The following is a 21,620-nucleotide window of genomic DNA, read 5'->3' as shown; positions in this document are numbered from 1 at the left end:
GAGATCCCCTGCACTGCCTCCGGGCCTACCACGCACTTATGGGCTGTAACTGTAGCCTCCTTGCACTTACCCAGAGCCGCGCTGCCCTGGCTGCACCTCTCAGAGCAATGCTGCCCTGATTGCACTTCCCCGTTCCCTCTCCAGGCACTCCCCCCTCTCCACTCTCCCAGCACTTTGCGTTGTTGCACTTGCACGGTCGGAATGACACAAGGCCTAGTAAGATTGTTTGTCTTGTCCTCCCTCTGTCTTCCTTCCCTTGTCGCGCCTAGAAACACTTGTGTACAGGCGTGTTATAAATTACATATCATATCATATCCCACTTATACACTGCCCATAACACCCTCTCTCTTCCAGGATTCCTTCTCGCTTATGAGCTGTAACTGTAGCCTCTACAGTCCCCTGCCTCCTTGCACTTAGCCAGAGATGTGCTGCCCTGGCTGCACCTCTCAGAGCAATGCTGATCTTATTACACTTCCCCTTCCCTCTCCCAGGCACCCCCCTCCCCTCCTCTCCCTGCGCTTTGCATTGTCGCACTTGCACGATCTGAATGACAAGGCCTAGTAAGATCGTTTGTCTTGTCCTCCCTCTGTCTTCCTTCACTTGTCTTGTTGCCCCTAGAAACATTTGTGTACAGGTGCGTTATAAATGACACATTGTATCATATACCACTTAAAACACTGCCCATTACAACACCCTCTCTCTTCCAGGACTCCTTCTCGCGGAGGCTCGAAACCAGGAGAGGAACCCTGACCCAGGGCGCGATAAACCTCAGGTGAGAACGGGTGGTGGCGCACTGATCAGCGATGGTGTGAGGAAAACAATAGTTTTTATAGCAATCATTATCATTAAAAAAATTGCAGTGTTGCACTGAGGGATATCTGGCATTAGACTGGTGCAGTATGACTGGCACAATCGTGCTGTTAGACGGGTGCCACTGAGTTGGTACACTAGGACTTCCATGAATGAGGCTGTTGTTGCTGGAACGGTGCACATGATGGACAGGAAGGGGAGGAGTTCGACCATGGCCATCTTCCTTCCTTGAATGGCTAGGCGCCTGTTTCTGGGATCAATTGCCTGTTTCTCTTACGACCTTTCCCTTCCATTTGATCAGAAAGACGAGCGGTGTACAGAACCCTGAGGATCTGTGCACCAGCCGCCTCTCAGCCCTCATGGCTTGAGGGCTGAGAATGAGCAATGAGTACAGGGAAGCAGGTAAGCAGTAATACCATGATTACTTACCAGTAATCCTCATAGCCCCACTCTTCCCTGTCTCAGACCTATGAGGGAAAGCTACCTCAGGGTAACAGGCAGCAGCACCAGCCCTTTTATTCTAACAAGCCTCCTGTTTGCAATGACCAAGCGGCACCCCAGCGGCTGAAGACACACATCAAAGAAGAGGATGGGGAAAAGGAAATCCCAGACTGTGACGAGGAAGAGGAGGATTCAGTGTAATGAAGATTACCAGCAATTGCAACACATATTGCATATCCATCAGCATCTGCATGCCCCAAATTGCAAAAGCTTCACCCATCGAAATTCAACCTTACAAAGCTAATCAAAAAGTACTTAATTTCTTTATTTCCTATCACAAGATGAAGAATTGCCATGTCCAACCGTATAGTTTTCCGCTATAAATCACCTTGCTGGCTAACATATAGGAACCCATCAAACAACACAATGTGCACACAAGTAAATATTCTATCAGAAACACTATGAAAAATACCAATTTGGCGTAATGACTACCTAAAACAAGAGACTAATTCCCGTGTTCGTTCCTCCTTCTGACATGTTTCTGTTCTCTTGTAGACTCGAGAACCTTCGTCAAGGGGAAAAAAAATATGTTTTCAACACAGAATGATAATCTAAAATGATATTAAAAGATCAAAATAGTGTTATTAGCACTATGAAGAGGGTATTCCACAATTATAAACACAAATACATCTACCAAATTCCAGTGCCCACGAGCACCTGAGTTAGATACCATTTGCCAAAAACCTATTGTGAACACGATACTCTTCGAGACCCCTATTTTGTAGTCTGACCTATGGGATAGTGACATGGTGAAGTTGTGCCTCAATATTGCATATTAGTACCCGGCCGGGAGGGGGGGGGGGTCCTCAGCCAATGAGGAGGCTCGGAACGGGGGTTTTAGCAGAGGTAATCCTCCCCTATACCCCCCTTTGAGCCACCTCACGGCTGGAGGCCACCATCTTCCCCTGCCGGGGAACGAGGTAAATGTGGTCGTCCTCCTCTCCGTCCCCCTCCTCCCCATCCACAGAATGCCCTCTGCGCCCACCACCCCCATCCATCCCCATGCTCATCTCTTTGAAGTCTACTCTGAAGACTGGGACATAGAGGTGGCCATCTTGAAATGGAATGAAATAGATCTCTCTGGTGCCCCTTCTATGACTGTACAATGAAAAAGCTTCAAAAATAGGTAACGATTTAGAAACTTAAACCTGTCCCTCTTTATTTTAAAAGCCCGCATCAATGAGCCCATGTTGAGCAGTGGCAAGTCTTTAACAGAAACTGCTTATCGCAACCACATGCAGTGAAACAGTATCGCCAATAGGAAACACGACTCCAGGCGCAACAAATGATGGGAACCTTAGCTCTTTTAGACCTCTCCACGCTCTTAATGCAATCAGCTTCTTAAGGTATTCCAACCGATACAACTTGCAGCGGTCAGCCCTCTGCCCCTCCCAAGTTCCCTTACTCGTGTTCTTCCTGTACTATTGTGAAGGGCCACTGCCACTAACCTCATGTAAAGTTGAGGAACTGGACTTAAAACGTGGTTGACAACTAATAATATAGCCAGTGTGTTTTGTTCCATGGGGACACGGATAGGAGCGGACTTGGCGTGTCCCAACCTTGGCCGCCACATGTTAGTCCACAGATCTGCTCGCAAGTCCCTAGTAGGCCAGTTTTCCAAGCCCTTGGTGTCCATGCCAGGCCTTGGGGCGGGCAAAGACTCTGACCTGTTCTGATAAAATACATTTCATAAGTAAATCTCGTGCAGTTTATGACATTTAAAGCGTTGCATGCATCATTTCTCAAAGTTAGCTTTCGTCTAGCATTTGGATGAAGTACTGTTTTCTCTTTGGTTATGCTCATGTAATTATTGAAACTCAAACAATGGTAAGTGCCTTTCCTTGCACTTGTCAGTGTAGGCTGAAGCAGTTTTTATGAGTGTTCTGCTCTAATTAGATAGTTTCTAATGTTGTTACTTCTTAGATAGAAGTAACACCATTCTACAGGTCAATCAAACTGTTAAATCTGTTTACTTTCAACTCAAATTGTTGAATCCTCTACTACCTCTTATTGTAAAGAATGACCGCTGAGCGGTAGTTGGAGCATTAACTAACTCGAAGTTAGATTATTTTAATGCCCTATATATGGGCATCCAAAAAAAAAAAAATACAGAGAGTGCAAGTTGCTCAGAATTCAGCTGTTGGGCTCATTTTTTCTTTGCCCAAGAAACCGTCTGTTTCCCAGTTTCGTAGGGGCCTCCATTAGCTCCCGGTGGAGCAGAGGGTCCTGTTTAAGACCCTCTGTCTTCTTTTTAAATTCATTCATGGCCTGGTTCCGACTTATCTTTCTTTGAAGATCGTAGTCTATCACCCAAATCGGTCACTTCGATCTCTGGGACAATGTCTTTTGTTGGTTCCATCACCCAGGTCCATCACTTGGGGAGACAGATGTTTCGCCTCTGTGGGTCCGCAGACCTGTAATGCATTGCCAATTGACTTACAAAAAAACTATTCTCTCAGTATCTACAGGAAAAGGCTCAAAACATATTTTTTTTTAATAACGCCCCTGATGTGGGTTAGCTCCCTGTTCAACTACTTCTATCATCTGCGGCCAGATGCCAATTCTGCATTGTTCCACGTGATATGTGCGATACGAGTTCAGAAATCTAAATCCAATATAAATGTTGGCCTTTTTAAAGAGTTTACTCGTGTTCCTATCCATAGAAAACATGTTCCTTTCTTTCAGGCTTTTTATTCCAAAATCTGCATGATGAGTAGAACATGCAGAGACCAATGTCAGTAGTGCATCATTTCTGATAGGCTTTCTAGTAAGTAAATGCTCGCTTGTTTTTCTCATACATTTTTGACGATTCTTGCAAATGTTCGGTTGTATACGATTCTTACATTTCTAAGTCGAGGAATGGATTTCATTTTCATACAATCCTGGTCTGGAAATGATTTGCTTAATCGTTCATGAATTAATTCTTACATGAACTCAGCGTCCATCCCTGAAAAACGATATGAGGACGATGTCCTGCTCTTTCTGGTTGTTCACAAAGAGACGCTGAAGGCAGGTAAAAAGTTATTTTTCTCTAATTGTTTTGTTAACAAGTTTGTGATCCATTTGTTTTGATTCCATTTGCCATCAGCATCAAAAAGGTGCGTAGACGAATTTGCAGTCTCGCTAGAAAATGGAATCCTTTCATGTCTGGTATTGATATAGACCATACATTTTTCAAGTTTCTCCTATGTGTTTTTCCAAAATGAAAAGATCAAAATAACATTTTACATACAATCAAGGTCTAGCCATGAAATACTTTAGGAAGACCACCAATGAGTCAACTGGTAGTAAAATGAAGAGAATACCTTGAACCTGAAATTCAGTCGTATACAGAAATATGTAGGAATGAGGGTTTACATCAAAAGATGTTTGCGAATCAGTCCAAAAAGCACAGAAATACCAAGAAATAATTTACTTTTCAAAACCTAACCCAAAAAATAGAGGTTTTGGAGCTCTCGTTTCACTCCATTGGAAGACACTGTTATCTTGGCAGACCATTTAGTGGCCCGGGGTTTGCCCTCTGTAGTGACCTTGTGTTTGCCCTTTTTAGTGACCTTCTGTTTGCCTCATCTCACACTATGCAACCAGAGTCCCAGACACCCTTGATTAGTTGTGAGCAAGAGGCGCCATTGTGCCCCAAGGCTATTCTAGGTCCACCATTCCTTAAGCAACAATCCGACCCGCGGCCGGCCACACTAGGGGCCTGATTCACAAAACGTTTTTCTATGGGATTCGGCCATTGTAAAACGCTTCTGTGAATCAAGCCCTAGATCTTTATGGATCACATCCCAAGGTAACAGGTCAGAGGGAAGTGAGGTAGTTTAACAAGAGTGGGGGCACCACCCTTTCTGTGTCATGGATTATTGCTATTAGCACCCGTGCATAGCTTTCAGGGTGCTACTGGCCTTTTTATTTTGGCAAATGAAATTGCTTGCATGTATGGGGAGCATGGACAGCTTCTTCTGGGTAAAAAGCTGCATTCAAGATTCTGCATTAGAAATGGCAAAGGGTGGGTCCCTTTTCCATTTCCATGCTTGACTGCTGAGCAGAAAACTGGGTGCAGAGCGAAGCAAGCACTTAAGTAAGCCTTGAGCAAGAGCTGGGGGAGAGAGGATGGCCGGAGGTGGAGGCAGATGGAGGATGTGTGGGAGGTGCCATGGGCGGGGGCAAGAGTGTAGGGAGAGAGCATGATGCAAGGAAAATGCTGAACAAAGTAGGAGCTTGCAGGAAGCATTCAATTCAGGCTTTCACCTGTGAATAACACCTCTGTTCCTTGAAAGCTGATTGACTAGCGCCTCATCTCAACTAGGCGAGGTCTTCAAGAGATTACCAAGGAACTGTGCTGCCTTCATAATTCTACTTCCATGGTGACTTTGCATTCTGCCAGCCCTGACACCCATTTGTTCCATAGCAAATGATTCAGGACTAGTGTGCACAACATCAACTGGACAGAGATGAGGTGTAATCCCAACTCCAGAGACTGAGTGCCTCAAGTACGGAGCATCCTCGCCCCAATTGGACATGTTTCATTTTTTACCTTTAGTTGAAATTTCGGCAGCCGGTTACACGCTTTTATTAACACGCCATTACGCCCAGTGTGGTCATGCATGTGCGCCAAAACTGTATACTGAAAACTTTTGCCCTACACGACCCTCAGAAAAGTGCTGCATTTTCCATCGCAATATGGCCAGTGCAAATGCTTGTCCAGCAGCATTCTGTAAAACCTATAGCAAGAGGTCAATTGGCCTCATTAGGAGGCTGGTGACCACGGAATGAACAGTGCTGGTAAGGGAACGGCACATATCATTCTGGGCCGCCACATTACAAGTTCTGCAGCGGGTCCCGCTCCTCACGCCTGGTCAATCCAGACGTGCAGAGCGGGACCTGCTAGCAGACCAGGATACTAATACCGGGCCCGTCATTAACGGACCCGTTGTTAGCATCCTCCCCATTCCCATTGAGCCCTATGGGGGCTCAATGGGAATGGGGATGTACCGGGTCCGGGTCCCGAGAATGAGAATTACCGGGCCCGCTAAAGTCAGCATGGCCCAGTAATTCCCTATTTTCGGGACCCAGACCCGGTACCTGGTATGGGGGTAGTTATGCTGGTAAGAACGGCATGGCTACCTCCAAACTCCTAATGATGCACAAATGTCTGTATTACAGATATTTACATTGGCCCAGGTTAATGTTTGCACCAGTACACACAATGAACTGGTGTAAAAGTGTACTGAACTAGTCTTTGCTCTAGTGACTAAGTATCTAGGCTCCTGTGCAGAGTGCCATTAAAAGTGGCACATATGCCCAGACTCCTCAAAAAGGCTGGCTTGATGATGCTGGTAGGACGGATTAACACAACAGAATACAGTGGCCTGTCCGAGTGTCACCAAGGCTCCGCAAAGTTGGGTTACATCTTGTGAACCCAAATACAGCAGTTTCGGTTTCTAAGATCTACACACATCCACAGATTCCCTCCAGTTTTGGTAGCGCAGAAGATTGGACACATCACGTTGAACTCTGAAACTCTTCCTGAAGTCCTTCATCCACCTCTCTTCTCTGAATCCCTATGGTACATGCCTTTGCCAATGTACTATGAGCTTAGATCCCCTTTACTACAGTCCAGTATTCACACCCCTTCCATCTTCCCATTAGATTAGCAAAGATATCAACACAACTCTCTCCTAGTTCCTAATTGGTTCTGCAGCAAGTGGATCTATTTTCTAGACTACCTCCCATGGTGTACCTACTTTAGTCATTTGGACCCCTTTATCAAAACCTTTCCAACTGTTCGGTTTAACACACACTCAACATTTCCATCCATGCAGTAGTCGCACAAAGGTAGGCATGCAGACAGATATGTGATTTGTGATGTTTGGTGATAGCACTACTTAGCGCCAAGCAAATGTTACATGTGCTTGAAGATCCGGGACCCACCAACACCCTCCTTGTCCATTTATGCACACATTGTGCACCGCCACAGATTATCACACAAAGGGCCCGATTCATGGAATATTTGCCCGGTTCAAATTGACTTTGCACTGCTGAAAAGTGACTTTGCACTGCTGAAACAAACCCCTATTCATGGAACTGTGCAAAGTGTCAATTTGCCGTGCAAAGTCCGGGCAAAGTCATTTTGTACTGAAAAAATGACTATGCGCTGACTTTGCCCAGTCACTTTTCAGCAGTGCAAAGTCACTTTCAACCGGGCAAATATTCCAGAAATCAGGTCCAAAATGTATAGAATTATAGCTGTTATAACTATCAAGTAAGCAGGTATATTCCACCATATGGTTACGAGTGAATGTAGCTCGGGTTGCCTGCGATGTCAAGGAGGACTCCCAGGTGGAATGTGTTAAGCAGAATCCTGTGCAGTGCCCTTAGGGACCACTACACACAATTAAGACTACAAGTGGTAGTACAATTTCACCTTTGGTACAAGCCCATACTACACAGAAAAAGTGGTAGCAATGGCTGAGCAGCCAGACCTATCTCAAGAGCAAATGAGCAGTAGTAGAGATTACACAAAGGACTACAATTACAGTAACTCAAGCAAACACTGACTCGAGGTTTCTGGTTGAAAAGTAAAAGTACAGTTATTTGTAGACCATCTGTTCACAAAACACTTAACTTCTATTAAATTAAAACCACACTTCAAATATACTGCACACAACGAATTCCCCTTGTGCAGAACAATTCAAGGTAAGTACCTTTGGATTTGACAGACTGGTGTTGTGAAACAACCGTTACTGTGGGTTATTACGCGATCACTTTTTGACAGTAATGACAGTTCGGTCATACGAAAGAAAGACGTACCGGCGAGAAGAAATGTTACCGTAGTCAAACTCACTTAGCACATGAATTCACACAAGAGAGAGGGGATAGAAAGCATAGGCAACACTTCTGTCAAGGCAGATAGAATCAGAGGACACTTTCTAAAACGTATATAAAAGTCAATAGGCCTGAGCCAATGACAAATGGGACAGGGTCCTGTTGTCGAGGATCACAAGGTTAGAACAGTTCACAATTCGAGATTTCCAGGAGTACTTGGATATTGTCACAAGGGAAGCAAAGGTTATAAGAGGGAAGGAAGACAAGAGCAAGCCTTGGGTGAGGGGAAAGGGTTCGCCCCAATTCCTCGAAGTTGGACACAGTACCTTATTCGTATGAAGAAAAGCTGGTGCTACGGCAGTTGTTCCTTTTAGTTCCTGCAGACTCACGGTTCCTGGAGCTTCAGTCATGGGGACAGGAAGGAGGACGTCTGGAGCGATCTGCACTACCCAGGGATTAGGCCATCAGCAGTGAAGCAACAGTGAATAAAAGGTGCGCTCCTTTAAAACAGGAGAGGCTCTTCAGATGGCTATCCGGACCATTAGAGCTGTGTGCAGTGATTTCGACCAAGAAGAGGGTCCTCTGGCTGTGGAAGGTGAGCTGGTTGATCCCACCAGGCTCAAGGGAAGAAGACTCAGGACTGGATCTTCTCTTGTCGTTGAAGGGTAGATAGCTCAGGACTGCAGCAGGGCTTCACCGGGACTCGGGAGTTGCAGCAGCCATCTTCTTCTCCACTTCTCTTCGGATCTTTGCAGTTCCAGTGGCGACTCTGACATGAGTCTTGCCTTTTATGGCAAAATCCCCCATTCACACAGCCTGGCTGTCAATCACTCAGCAGGGGGTTGTCCGGCCCAGACAACCAGCTCAGCCAATCAACACAAAGTGCGACTTGGGTCTCCAAGGAGACCCTGTGCAGGGGGTGACTAAACCCATCCCTCACATTCAGCCCAACTAGACACCCAGACGCCAAAGGAGGGCTTCTGGACAGAAGCCCACCAAAGGTCGGTGAACAAAGAAGGCAAACCTGGTTTGCCACGCAAAGTAAAACACAAGAAGGACTTTAACAAAAAGAAATGGCGATAAAACCCAACCAGAGCCAAAATAAAAAGTATTTGTTCAAGCGGGTTTACGTTCCAGGCTAATATAATAGCCTAAAACAGTACCACGTTTATATAGTATAATCGCGGTAGAAAAATTAGGGTAGATACCACTGCCACCAGCCAAGTCTTAGTGTTAAGAGAACAAAATAAAGCTCAGAGAGGCACAGACAAAAAAGGGGTAGTAACTAACCCTTTTCCAATACTCCATGTAAGATGGGGTGTACTGGGTCTGTAGTTTAATGTGACTATATAAAGTTAATGGCAACTTTACATGTTTCTAGGGGACAGTAGTCAGCCCCAGAAAATGGAGTCAGTGGGAAGTCTCAAAGACAACCCTGTGTCACTGCACTGAAGGTGCTGTGTAACACACACAAAAAAGTGGGGCTCGTGGAGTGGTGTAGCTCCAGAGACCAAGATCACACAAACAGTAGAAATATACATGGCAAAACACATGTAAGAGTGGGAAAAAGATTTACAATCTTACCAGGTGGAAAAAATAAACCCCAGAAATCCAGCAAAGCTGCTGAGGGACTCACTAGATAAGGGAAATTAGCCATAAATGAGAATTCTCCCTAACACTCGCCCCCCCAGACTAAGGGACAGGAGGATTTAATCCATTCCTGGATGGATCTCATACCTCTAGTCGGTTATAAACATCCTAGAGAGACCATCAGCATTTTGGTTGAGACATCCTGCTCTGTGCTCAATGGTAAAATCAAAGGTTTTCCTTTGTAAGCTATATGACCTACACACCCTTTGAGAGACATCTTTCTTTTTGAATCTATAGGGGATCTGGTTGACCAGTCCCTCAGAAGTTGGTACAACTCCTGAACCTGTGATAGGCTTTTTCAAGGGGTCATTATAAAGGATTCCCTTGATCTAGAGGGGCCTCCAGGTTTCCTCACCACCTCTCTTTGGGGAGCAGGTTGGGTCTCAGGCATCTTGGTTGGAGGGGCTGGGGATAAGCAAGGTACATGCTTCCCCTTCCTCTTCGATCTAACCTTATCTATTTTAGGAGTTCCTCTCCTAACATTAGGATTTGGGTTGGAGTCTTCTGTAGAAGGTCCAACAGCATGAAGGTTTTTTGCCTTAGACTTGTCTATTCTGGTTTTCCACCAGCACTGAGAATTACCAGTTGTCTTAGGCCTAGAGAGGGGTCCAGATGGTCTATCCACCTCTTGCTCAGAAGCAGGGAGAGTCAGAGATTTTAAAACTGGGGGAACAATGATGGAGCTTGGTTTGGGCTCCCATTTCCCTAACATACTAGCCTGAAATGTGCCGGGGTTAGAGGCCAACTTACTAACACCAGGGCTTGTAGTGGGGTTCTCTGTAGAGGTTCCCCCGGGCTCAGAGTGGTCCCTTCAGGTGGCCTCTCTAGCCAATTTGGTTTGGTTCTGCTTCTCCATAATGGGTGGCCTGGTGTTACTGGATACTACTCCAAGAGTCTTTAGAAAATTCCCCAACAGGATTCTCCCTGGCACCTCACTCTGAATACTGACAGGGACCCTCACTGTCATGTTTTTATACTAAATGAGAGCTGGTAGAATAGGAACCATGTGGACAAGGCCTCCAGCAAGTTTGGTGGGGCCTTTAGGTGTCTTAGCCACATCCTCAGGCCTGAAACCTCTTTTGTCCACAACTGTTCTGCTGGCCCCAGTGTCTCTTATGGCAGGGGTGTCCTGGCCATTGACAAGAACACTGTCCACATAATACTCCTTAGAGTTTTCAGGAATGGAGTCATACACATCACTATGTTGTTTCTTACCCAGACCTTGGACTTTAAGGATACAGTTGCTTGAAGAGCCAAAGGTTCTTTAGCAAACAAGTGAAAGTGAGCACTAGCCATCTGTACCTCTCCCTCTGGGGAGAAGGCTAAGGAGGTAGTGGTGACCCTGCAGGGTTACCCTTGCATCTGGGATCTCCTCTCACATGGTCAGTTGACCCACAACTAAAGCATTTACCAAATGCTCTCTGGAATGGGGGTCTGTCATGACTTACCTCTGGTTTGGCACCAGGAGGTACACTAGCCCTATTTGGCTTCCCTTGTGGCTTACCCTGGTTATGTGTGGGGACTTCTTCTGGATGGGAGGTATTGGAATTCTCCTTGTTATCTTTCTTTGGCTGCTTTCCCTCATCCTTCTTCTGAGTTGCCCCAGAATCCTTGTGAGTAGCCCTGTTGGCAACCCTAAAGCCAGCAGCCTTGGCTAACTTCTTTGGATCTATCTCCTTAGAATCAGCCAAGTGCTGTCTAAGCTCAGGAGAGCAGGCATCATAAATTGACTCCAACATAACAAGATTCCTCAAACCTTCATAAGTGTTCACTTTGTAACCCTTAACCCAACCATCTAAGTTTATCAAACAGTCACACACCCAGGTAGCCCAAGGGGTACCATCATGCTTTTTGAGGGTCCTAAACCTCTTAAGGTACTGGGAAGGGGTCTTCCCAAATCTAGCTATCAAAACTAGCTTCACACACTCATAATCCTGTTTATCCTCCTCCACCAACTCCATTACAGCATCACTTGCAACAGGGGGGAGCCTAGAGAAAAGCCAAGGAATCAACTGATTCCCTGAGATACCCTGAATCCCATGATTGTACTCAAACATTGCTAACCAATCCAAAACATCAAGTTTAGTCTCATACATACCAATCATTTCCTTTGGCATACAGGGTCTCTTAGGACTGGAAGACCTAAAAGATCCTGGGAGAGAAGCATTTTCTACAGACAATTTCTTCATCTCTAAAGCACGAGCCATCTCCATTTCTCTAAGCCTTAATTCTTGATGTTTCATGGCAGTTTGTGCTTCAATACGTTTCACTTCTAATTCAAATCTCATTTTCTCAAGTGCAATAAATTCAGGAGTGAGTGTAGGACCTGATGGGGTCCCTGTGGACAGGGGTTGTGGTTTTTGAGCAGGCAAGGGAGTTGTAGTGTTTCCTAACAAGGACTAATCTACTTCTTCTAATCCAACATTCTCAGAATCAGACACATCAGTATCCACATTTGCTGGAGGGGTAGGCCCTTCTGAACCATTTTCCAGACTTTGTTTTCCCAATAACTTAGCAACCAGTTCAGATTTTTTTCCTTTACCAGAGAGGCTCCTATCTCTACACGTGGTTCTCAAAACCTCAGCAGTGTAGTTTAAGAGACTCTCTTCACTGTAGTTTTCCATATTTGACATGATTTTTCAGTTAACAGAATTAGTGGTGTTTAGCCTTGTGGCTAGTTGACCCAAGGTAATAGCAGCACTCTAAGTGTAATCACTATACTTAAAAATCCCACCGCTGCCACCAGTGTTAGGCAGAATCCAGCGCTGTGCCCTTAGGGACCACAACACACAATTAAGACTACGGGCCTCATCACAAGTTGGGCGGTAAAGCAGCGCTAATAGCCCTACCGCCAAACCCCCCGGTGCTATTAGAGCCGGATCACTGGTTTGGCGGAACGGTTATTGCCCATTCCCCATTGGGCCCATTCAGGAATTCCTCATTCCCCATTGGACCCGATGGGGAACATTTGCGCTATTACCGCTGGCGGATTTCTCGCCGGCGGTAAACGTGCAGAAAATTGGCACATTTTCTACAGATTTCCCCCCAGCTCAGAGCTGGGGGGAAATCCGCCAAGGCCTTGATCTGGCGGACCCTTAAATGTGGGTATCAGGTATTAATATCCCCATATATATGGTTGCCGTAAATAATATCGCGGGAAAATGTCTTGGCAATATTATTTGGGTGACCATATATATGGGGATAGGGGCAAAAAAAAAAAATAATAAAAAAATAAGAAAAAAGTTTGGGGGTTGCGGGGGTGTCCTCCCGCATGTTCCAAGCAATAATGTCGCCACAAAAAATGGCAATTTTTCCGCAATATTTTTGCATGGCGAGATTTTTGTGGCGACATTATTACATGGAACCTAAATGTGGCAGTAATAGCTCTACCGCCGCATTTAAGGGTTACCGCCAGACTCGTGATGAGGCCCTACAAGTGGTAGTACAATTTCACCTTTGGTACAAGCCCGTACTACACAGAAAAAGTGGTAGCAATGGCTGAGCAGCCAGACTTATCTCAAGAGCAAATGAGCAGTAGTAGAGATTACACAAAGGACTACAATTGCTATGACTCGAGCAAACACTGTCTCAAGGTTTCTGGTTAAAAAGTAAAAGTACATTTATTTTTAGACCATCTGTTCACAAAACACTTCACTTCTATTAAATTAAAACCGCACTTCAAATATACTACACACAACCAATTCCCCTTGTGCAGAACAATTCAAGGTAAGTACCTTTGGATTTGACAGACTAGTGTTGTGAAACAAAGATGTTACCATGGGTTATTACGTGATCACTTTTTGACAGTAATGACAGTTCGGTCTTACGAAAGAAAGGCGTACCCGCGAGAAGAAATGTTATCATAGTCAAACACACTTAGCACATGAATTCACACAAGAGAATAGGGGATAAGCAATACTTTTGTCAAGGCAGATAGAATCAGAGGACACTTTCTAAAACGTAGATAAAAGTCAATAGGCCTGCGCCAGTGTCAAATGGGACAGGGTCCTGTTGTCGAGGATCACAAGGTTAGAACAGTTCACGATTCGAGATTTCCAGGAGTACTTGGATATTGTCACAAGGGAAACAAAAGTTATAAGAGGGAAGGAAGACAAGGGTAAGCCTTGGGTGAGGAGAAAGGGTTCGCCCCAATTCCTCGAAGTTGGACACAGTACCTTATTTGTTTGAAGAAAAGCTGGTGCTACGGCAGTTGTTCCTGGTAGTTCCTGCAGACTCATGGTTCCTGGAGCTTCAGTTGTGGGGACAAGAAGGAGGACGTCTGGAGCGATCTGCACTACCCAGGGATGAAGCCAGCAGCAGCGAAGCAACGGTGAATAAAAGGCGCGCTCCTTTAGACCACTACAGCTGTGTGCAGCGATTTTGACCAAGAAGAGGGTCCTCTGGCTGTGGAAGAGGGTCCTCTGGCTGTGGAAGGTGAGCTGGTTGATCCCACCAGGCTCAAGGGAAGAAGACTCCAGACTGGATCTTCTCTTGTCGTTGAAGGGTAGATAGCTCAGGACGGCAGCAGAGATTCACCGGGACTTGGGAGTTGCAGCAGCGTCTTCTTCTACGCTTCTCTTTGGTTCTTTGCAGTTCCAGTTGCGACTCTGACTTCCAGCCCAAGAGTCCTGCCTTTTATGCCAAAATCCCCCATTCACACAGCCTGGCTGTCAATCACTCAGCAGGGGGGTTGTCCTGCCCGGACAACCACCTCAGCCAATTGACACAAAGTGCGACTTGGGTCTCCAAGGAGACCCTGTGCAGGGCGTGACTAAACCCCTCCCTTACATTCAGCCCAGCTAGACACCCAGACGCCAAAGGAGGGCTTCTGGACAGAAGCCCACCAAAGGTCGGCGAACAAAGAAGGCAAACCGGGTTTGCTGCACAAAGTAAAACATAAGAAGGACTTTAACAAAACGAAATGGCGATAAAACCCAACCAGAGCCAAAATAAAAAGTATTTGGTCAAGCGGGTTTAAGTTCGAGACTAATACAATTGCCTAAAACAGTACCACATTTATATAGTATAATCGCGGTAGAAAGTTAGGGTAGATACCACTGCCACCAGCCAAGTCTTAGTGTTCAGAACAAAAAAGGGGTAGTAACTAACCCTTTTCCAATACTCCATGTAAAATGGGGTGTACTGGGTCTGTAGTTTAAAGTGACTATATAAAGTTAATGGCAACTTTACATGTTTCTGGGGGACAGTAGTCAGCCCCAGAAAAATGGAGTTGGTGGGAAGACTCAAATACAACCCTGTGTCACTGCACTGAAGGTGCTGTGTAACACACACAAAAAAGTGGGGCTCATGGAGTGGTGTAGCTCCAGAGACCAAGATCACACAAACAGTAGAAATATACATGGCAAAACACATGTAAGAGTGGGAAAAAGGTTTACACTCTTACCAGGTGGAAAAAATAAACCCCAGAAATCCAGCAAAGCTGCTGAGGGACTCACTAGGTAAGGGAAATTAGCCATAAATTAGCATTCTCCCTAACAGAATGCACCACACAGTGGAAGGCTACCCATCTATAATTGTATGTTGTGTGTACCCTCCCCGCATTCCTTTTTCGCCCCTTAGCAACGGGCATAGTCATGAGAAGACCATATTCAGCAAAACAAAGCCTTGTCCCCTCTTTCTGCCTCAACCCAAAAAAGGAACAAAAATACCGGGCAGAAAACATGACGCATCGCCCTAGAGGGACACCACAGGAGCGGGTTGTGAATTCCATAGTCCTCTGCCATGAGGACACGCCAGGAGGATGCCGCATTCAGCAGGGGACAGGGCTGCTAATGGTTTACTGTGACAGGCTGCCACTCCTTTCATTACGCCACCGGTTCCCCTGACGGTGGGAGAAAGGCAAGGCACCTAGATATGCTGGGAGCACCCGCCATAACCTGACCTTTGAAACGTCCAACCGCAACAAAGGTTTCAGCGGCAGAAACCAAGGAGGTGTCACCTGAGAGAAGCAAGACTTAGTGGCCGACTCCAAATTAGGACCAGCGTATGGGCTTCTGCGGCAAAACAGCACCACTGTTTTCTGGCAAAAGCACATGGGGTGAAGGCGCTCAAAGGGTTAATGAAGAGCACACCAAAAAACAGAACACTGAAACAATAAACGCATGCTAAAATAACGAGCTCGTGTAAACACGTGGTTAGGCAATCCACCGCCCCCAAGGCTTCCTGGGAAAACAAACAAACGTTGCAGCCTTTAATGAGTGCTCGTGCATAAAAAGGAATCCAAGTTATGCTGCTATGCGCGCCTCATAACTCCACCAAGACAGGCACATCGAAAACCTGCATTGCCAAGTCGTCTGTTCATGCCAATGTCTAAATTCCAGTTTCAACAAGCCATGGCCGCCATGGGCATCATTTTAGTAAATGACGCATGTGGATTTTCCCGCTCAACATTTTTGGCGCTAAACAATACCCTCCCTCCAAGCACCCTCGGGCAACAATATCTCCATAGGACAGGTGAGAGAAGGGGTTTAAGTGAGCCAGGGCTAGCTGGAGCTCAGCCCCAGCAGTGTCAACAGGTTGTTGTTGATTTGTCAATTTGCCACTCGCTAACCAGATTTCCCCACGCTAAACAAATCAATGGATACATGATAAATGAGAATAATGGTCCCCATCATGCGCGTCTAGAGTTTCATCATGAGTTTCAGACATTTAGAGTTAGATTATTCATGAAAAATATTTATATAGCAGTGAAGTCTTGTTAGAATAATGTGATGAATTTAATACATACAACATTCCTTTAAAAGAACTGAAGTAATTGAAAATGTATTGACTTGATTTGATTTTGTTTTTATATTTGTATACTTTCATTTTTGTCGATTTTCTGATTAATTACATTATTAATAACACCACCTTAGAAATAGATTGTACTTCCTATCGTGCCATGTGTGAACGCTTGAGAGCGATTAGTAGGCCACTCCTTTACTCACATAGCCGACACTTCTTAGGCTGTGGTAGGCACTTCTCAGGGCCCTTCCACAAATATAAGCTAGCAGAAAGATAGCTCAGTGGATGAAGCAGTCGCTGCTGGTATTGACGCGTGATCTGCAAATTCAGGTAGAATGTTGGTGTGGTGTGGAGTCTTGAGTGAGGAGGTTCCAAGGGTGTCAGTTGGTGATGGAGAGTGAGCTGGGTGGATGGGCCAGTGTCTGACTTCTATTGTACTGAGGAACTTACCTGTACAACTTGGCGTAATAGATACTTGGTTCCAGCGTGCTCTGTGGTGTGGAAGGACCCCACTTTGGTTATCTCATACCACTTTCAGATGGGCAATAACAATTGCATATACAAATGTTCTATGTAAAGTGCTTTGCCAAAAGCGCTGTGAAACTAACAAATGAATCACGCGACGGCTTGAAATTGACGACTTCAGTGATGAAAGACTACTGGAGAGGCGCGTTATTGGCCCGCATCTTCCTAGTGTCGGTGACCTATTTTAAAAGAAACTTCACATCTACGTTTTCATTATTTGGTGTCGTTACTGAGCGCTGGATGTACCGCTTTAAACGTGGAATTGTGTGATCTGCCGAACATCATTTGCAATTCCAAATCTCCTTTCAGATCACAAATATATAATTTAATCGCCATCCACAAGACCCCATTAAAAATCCACAAGAGTGCGCCAGGTCGCGTGTCCTCGCTGTCACAGGGTTTGCCTGTCAGCCCCGTGATGAACACGAGTTCTGAATCCATAGAAAAGCAGCAGCACGTGAGCCCACGGCGTTTCTAGGAAGCCTCAGCGCCCTTTCATCTTTCCATCGTGCATCTACAGCAATACGGCCAATCAATAGAAATCCCTTGGGAGATGATCAGTGGGCGGGGCTTGTGAGTCTCCTGGGTTTCGCGCCCTTTTCTGGCCTAGGGAGGAGGGCACGAGAACGCTGCGGTTCCGGCGCCGTTGAGCGAATCCACCACGAGACAGCACAAAGCAAGAAACAGGACTGCGAGGGATTTACAAGCCATTCTATTTACTATTGCTACTCTAGTGTAGCACATACAGATACAATAGATGGGCCGCCATCAGAATCCAATTCAGGAGGGGCACAGAGGGGACCACACACTGGGGGGGGGGGGGCGCCTATGAAAGCGAACGTGTGACGTCACAAGCATTATATGTGCCAGATGTCCTCACTCATACCCACCCGGTTAATCCCATGGCTGCCCTGGGCTACTAGGGCTGAACTCATCAGTAGACCTGGAGGCCAGATAGGCGCTGGGGGGATCTGCCATTTTACCACTTCCGGGGCTCACATCCTATGGTGGCAGCTTCCCCTAACCTCCAGATGCTCAACCTGGGGCTCTGCTATTAGACTTCATCACATACCCCTGCGCAGTGTGGCTCCCCCTGGAGTTTCCTCTCGCTATACAGCTAGGTGGTTCCCTCAGACAATTCCTCCAGCTGCATGAAGCACCTATACTTTCTCAGGAGGATAGCTCAGGGGCAACGTGCTCGCCTTGGAAGCAAGACAACACGGAGCACCACAGGTTCGATCCCCGGGTCCGCGCTTCGAAACCTCTGGGTATTAAGCGCGTTATAAATAACCTATCCTATCATATCATATCCCCAGCATATTTCGAAAATCTTGGGCCTTGCTAAAATGGTTCCTTGGCTCTCTCCACTCTTCCATTCCCTGGGCCAGGATGTAAAAGGACATCCTTCCATGGTAGGTGTACGTGGCTTGGGATGTCCTTTCTCCTTTTGTGAAGAAGCCTGACCTAGCCACTGCGGGGAAAAAGCAATATTGGTGCCAAGTGCTATGTTCTCAAAGCACTGCTGCTTCTATTGACACTGGTTGCCCTTCCAAAGGCTAGTTTGGTCTTGGAATACACCTCCAGATCCCTATGGACCAGAGGTCTTCAAACTGTGGCATGCGCCCCCCCAGGGGGGCACGGCCGCATCCCAGGGAGGGCACGAGAGCCCAGCATGAAATGTTAAAAAAAAATATAGATTTTTTTGATTGGAGGAAATGGGCAGGGGAGGCTCACATGGTCGGACTGGGCCATAAAACTGTCTCAGGCACCAATAATAAAGTGGCCCACAGTTGGAAATGGTTATTCATTCCTTTAGTCACAGACTGTTTGAATAGTACCCAAGGGGGTGTTTTCTTTTTAAATGTAAGCCAATTGTGATATTTAAAGAATATTTATTCAGCAACAATGGTCACAACTACTAGCTGCAAAGTGGAGTAACTCATCAAACTGGCCCACATTGGCCATAAAAACTGGCCTACACTAGCATTTTGCATTTCTAGTACATGCATTGCCCTATAGGCCAGTCCGAGCCTGGCAGCTCATTCATAATGGGTGAGGGGGTGCCACCCAGTGGCCCTCATACCCATTATGGAGGAGCCAGCCCAGTGAAATCATGAGTATTCCCTCAGCTGCTTTTTCCAGCTGAGGGAATGCTCCTGGGCTGGCTGAACTGTCAAAGAGAAACACTGTTTCCCTTTGACAGTTCAGTTCCCCAGCCACACATGCTCACTGAGCCATGCAAGGCTGGGGGCATTTTGCTTCGCCAGCCTTGCATAGCTCCCTGGAAATACTGACTGGGGCACTGCATGTCTGTATGTGCGAGGGGGAGCTCCTATGCCTCCTCGCACATACGGACAGAGCAACTTGGAGCGGGGCATTTCAGCACCCAGGCCCCTGCAGAAGGTACGCTTATTTTCATTTATTTTTTATTTAAATATGTGTATGGATGCGTGTATGCTTGTGTTATGAGTGAGTGTATGTTGATGGGTGCTTGTATGAATGGAATGATAGAGTGATTATTGTGTGAATGTGTGTGTTTGGTTAGGTCAGTTGAGTGGATTTTGGCGAGTGAGGGGCAGAGGGGGGAAGGAGGGTTATACAACAAAGGCCTTTGTTGCACAATCCCCCCTACCCACCAGCCAAAATCAGCTCGCCTTGTGAGGCGCTATGGAGCCCAGCGGACAGGGATGGTATTTTATTTACTGGATATCTATCATAGATGTCCAGTCAAAAATACCATGCTTTCCCATTGGCCCCTTAGCGCCAATTGCAAACTATTTGGCTTTTTACCGATTTTCTTTTTTTATTTATTATTTTATTTTTAAGTATGCTCTATTTAAAAAAAAAATAGGTTCCCTCACTGCGCTCCGTCGCTTTGGCATTTTTGTGGGAAATATTTAGGCCTCTCCACTTTAAAAATTCACCAGCCCCCACTGACCCTCGGACTGTGTTGGGAACAGGGTGGGAGAACCCAGGGACTGTGGTGGGAGCAGGATGGGCTGGAGCACTGGGATAGTGGTGGGAGCAGGGTGGGGAGACCCCATGGTCAGTGATGGGGCGGGGAGAGTCCAGGGACTGGGTAGGAGCAACTGTGATGGGAGCAGGTGGGGGAGCCCAGGATCTATACTGGGAATAGGGTGCGGAGACGGCACTCAATAGTTCATAGCCATTTGTACATACTGTCCATTTGGCATTTTTGAGGGGGCCAGGCCTGCCCAAATTTTGCTCAGGGGGGGGCCCAGGCCAAAAAAGTTTGAAGACCCCTGCTATGGATGCAGGTGATTTCAACTTCTCTGTCAAGAAGCACCTGGTTCAAAAACACCATGTTGGCATTCACAGACAATACGGGTGCTCCGGGAGTCAACAAGAGCAGGGACAGGTTTTGGGTCAGTGATCGCAGGGATATGGTTTTCTTCCTGACTAGAGTCTCGGGGTAGTATTATTGCTTCTGGCCGATTTCTTCTCTTTTCGGTACTCATCACCATTCTTCTGCCATCTCTTGCCTTGGGCACCTATAACTGGTGTCCAGGGGATCTTCGGGGCACATATCTGGACAGGCTTGAGCTATATCATTCATTTTCCCTGTGTAAAGATGTGTCTCCAGAATTTGCCGTTTGGCCTTCTGAGCCCTGCTGGGATTCCCTATGAGAATTCCCTCAGAGGTCTAGAGTGGGGAGCATTGGTGCTCCCCCTGTTGAAAGCTGTTCTGGGGTGAATGGGTCAAGAACTGCAACCTCACTGGTGGCTGCTAGCAGTCTGTGTAGCCTTCTCTAACAGTTGTTTACAATGTTTTACAAGACCACTTGTTGCATTACCGTTTGCAATGAGGGGGCAGGGACCTGATATTGCAGGGCACAGATCAGCTGGGCAAGTGTCCCATCACAATAAAAACGAACATGTCATGGGGACAAGAAACATTCCTTCTCTGCGCTCATTCAGTCTTTCCATCTCTCATGTCACTTCTATGCCGACGATTCTCAGATCTTTTTCTCCACTCCTCCTTCTCTGACTCTCTACTGTCTCAGTCTGTCTTTCTGCTGTTCAGTCTTAGATGTCTTCTCGCTTTCTTCATCTTAACCCATTCAAAACTGAAATGCTCTTCTACCCTGCTTCCTCACCGTACCCTCCACCCTCTCCCACTGGTCTTTTCTTCCCTCCTGTCTTCTTCCCTTTTCCTCCACTTACTCTCAATCTCAAGGTACCTTTGACCCTCTCTATCATTTTCCCATGTACTACTGCTTGTATCTGTCGCTATAATCTTTATAATCTTTGTTTTATACAACCTTTTCATACTGTCAAACGCCTTCTGTTCTTCTATTCTCTCTCGACTTGATTACTGCTCTGCCCTCCTAGTGGGTCTTCCTTCTTATCTTCCTCCACTCCGTTCTGTCTTTAATTCCACAATTTGTGTTCTCTTTTCTTTACCTTCCTGATCCTGTAACATACCATCTCCTCTGTTTATTTCCCTCCTTCCTTTCAAACCTCTTCTTTGTTTCCATTTTCTTAAAATTGTCATCAAATGCTACGATGGTCAAGCCTCCCCCCCACCCGGCTTCCACCAT

The 21,620-nt window shown here is 46.2% G+C and overlaps 1 protein-coding gene across 1 annotated transcript in view; it reads left to right on the top strand.

Moving 5' to 3' along the window:
* The window catches only part of LOC138579944 (acid-sensing ion channel 1-like), a 316,805-nt gene that overhangs the window by 146,710 nt on the left and 148,475 nt on the right, over positions 1 to 21,620 (top strand). The window contains exon 8 of the mRNA XM_069650164.1: positions 708 to 772. Coding sequence (XP_069506265.1) covers positions 708 to 772 — 65 coding nt within the window. The remainder of the gene's footprint in view (positions 1 to 707; positions 773 to 21,620) is intronic.

Source organism: Ambystoma mexicanum, chromosome 3p (genome assembly GCF_040938575.1).
Source record: "Ambystoma mexicanum isolate Mex_15411 chromosome 3p, UKY_AmexF1_1, whole genome shotgun sequence".
NCBI lineage: Eukaryota > Metazoa > Chordata > Amphibia > Caudata > Ambystomatidae > Ambystoma > Ambystoma mexicanum.
Note: the sequence above shows the minus strand (reverse complement) of the source record. Positions and strands in the feature narration are given on the sequence as shown.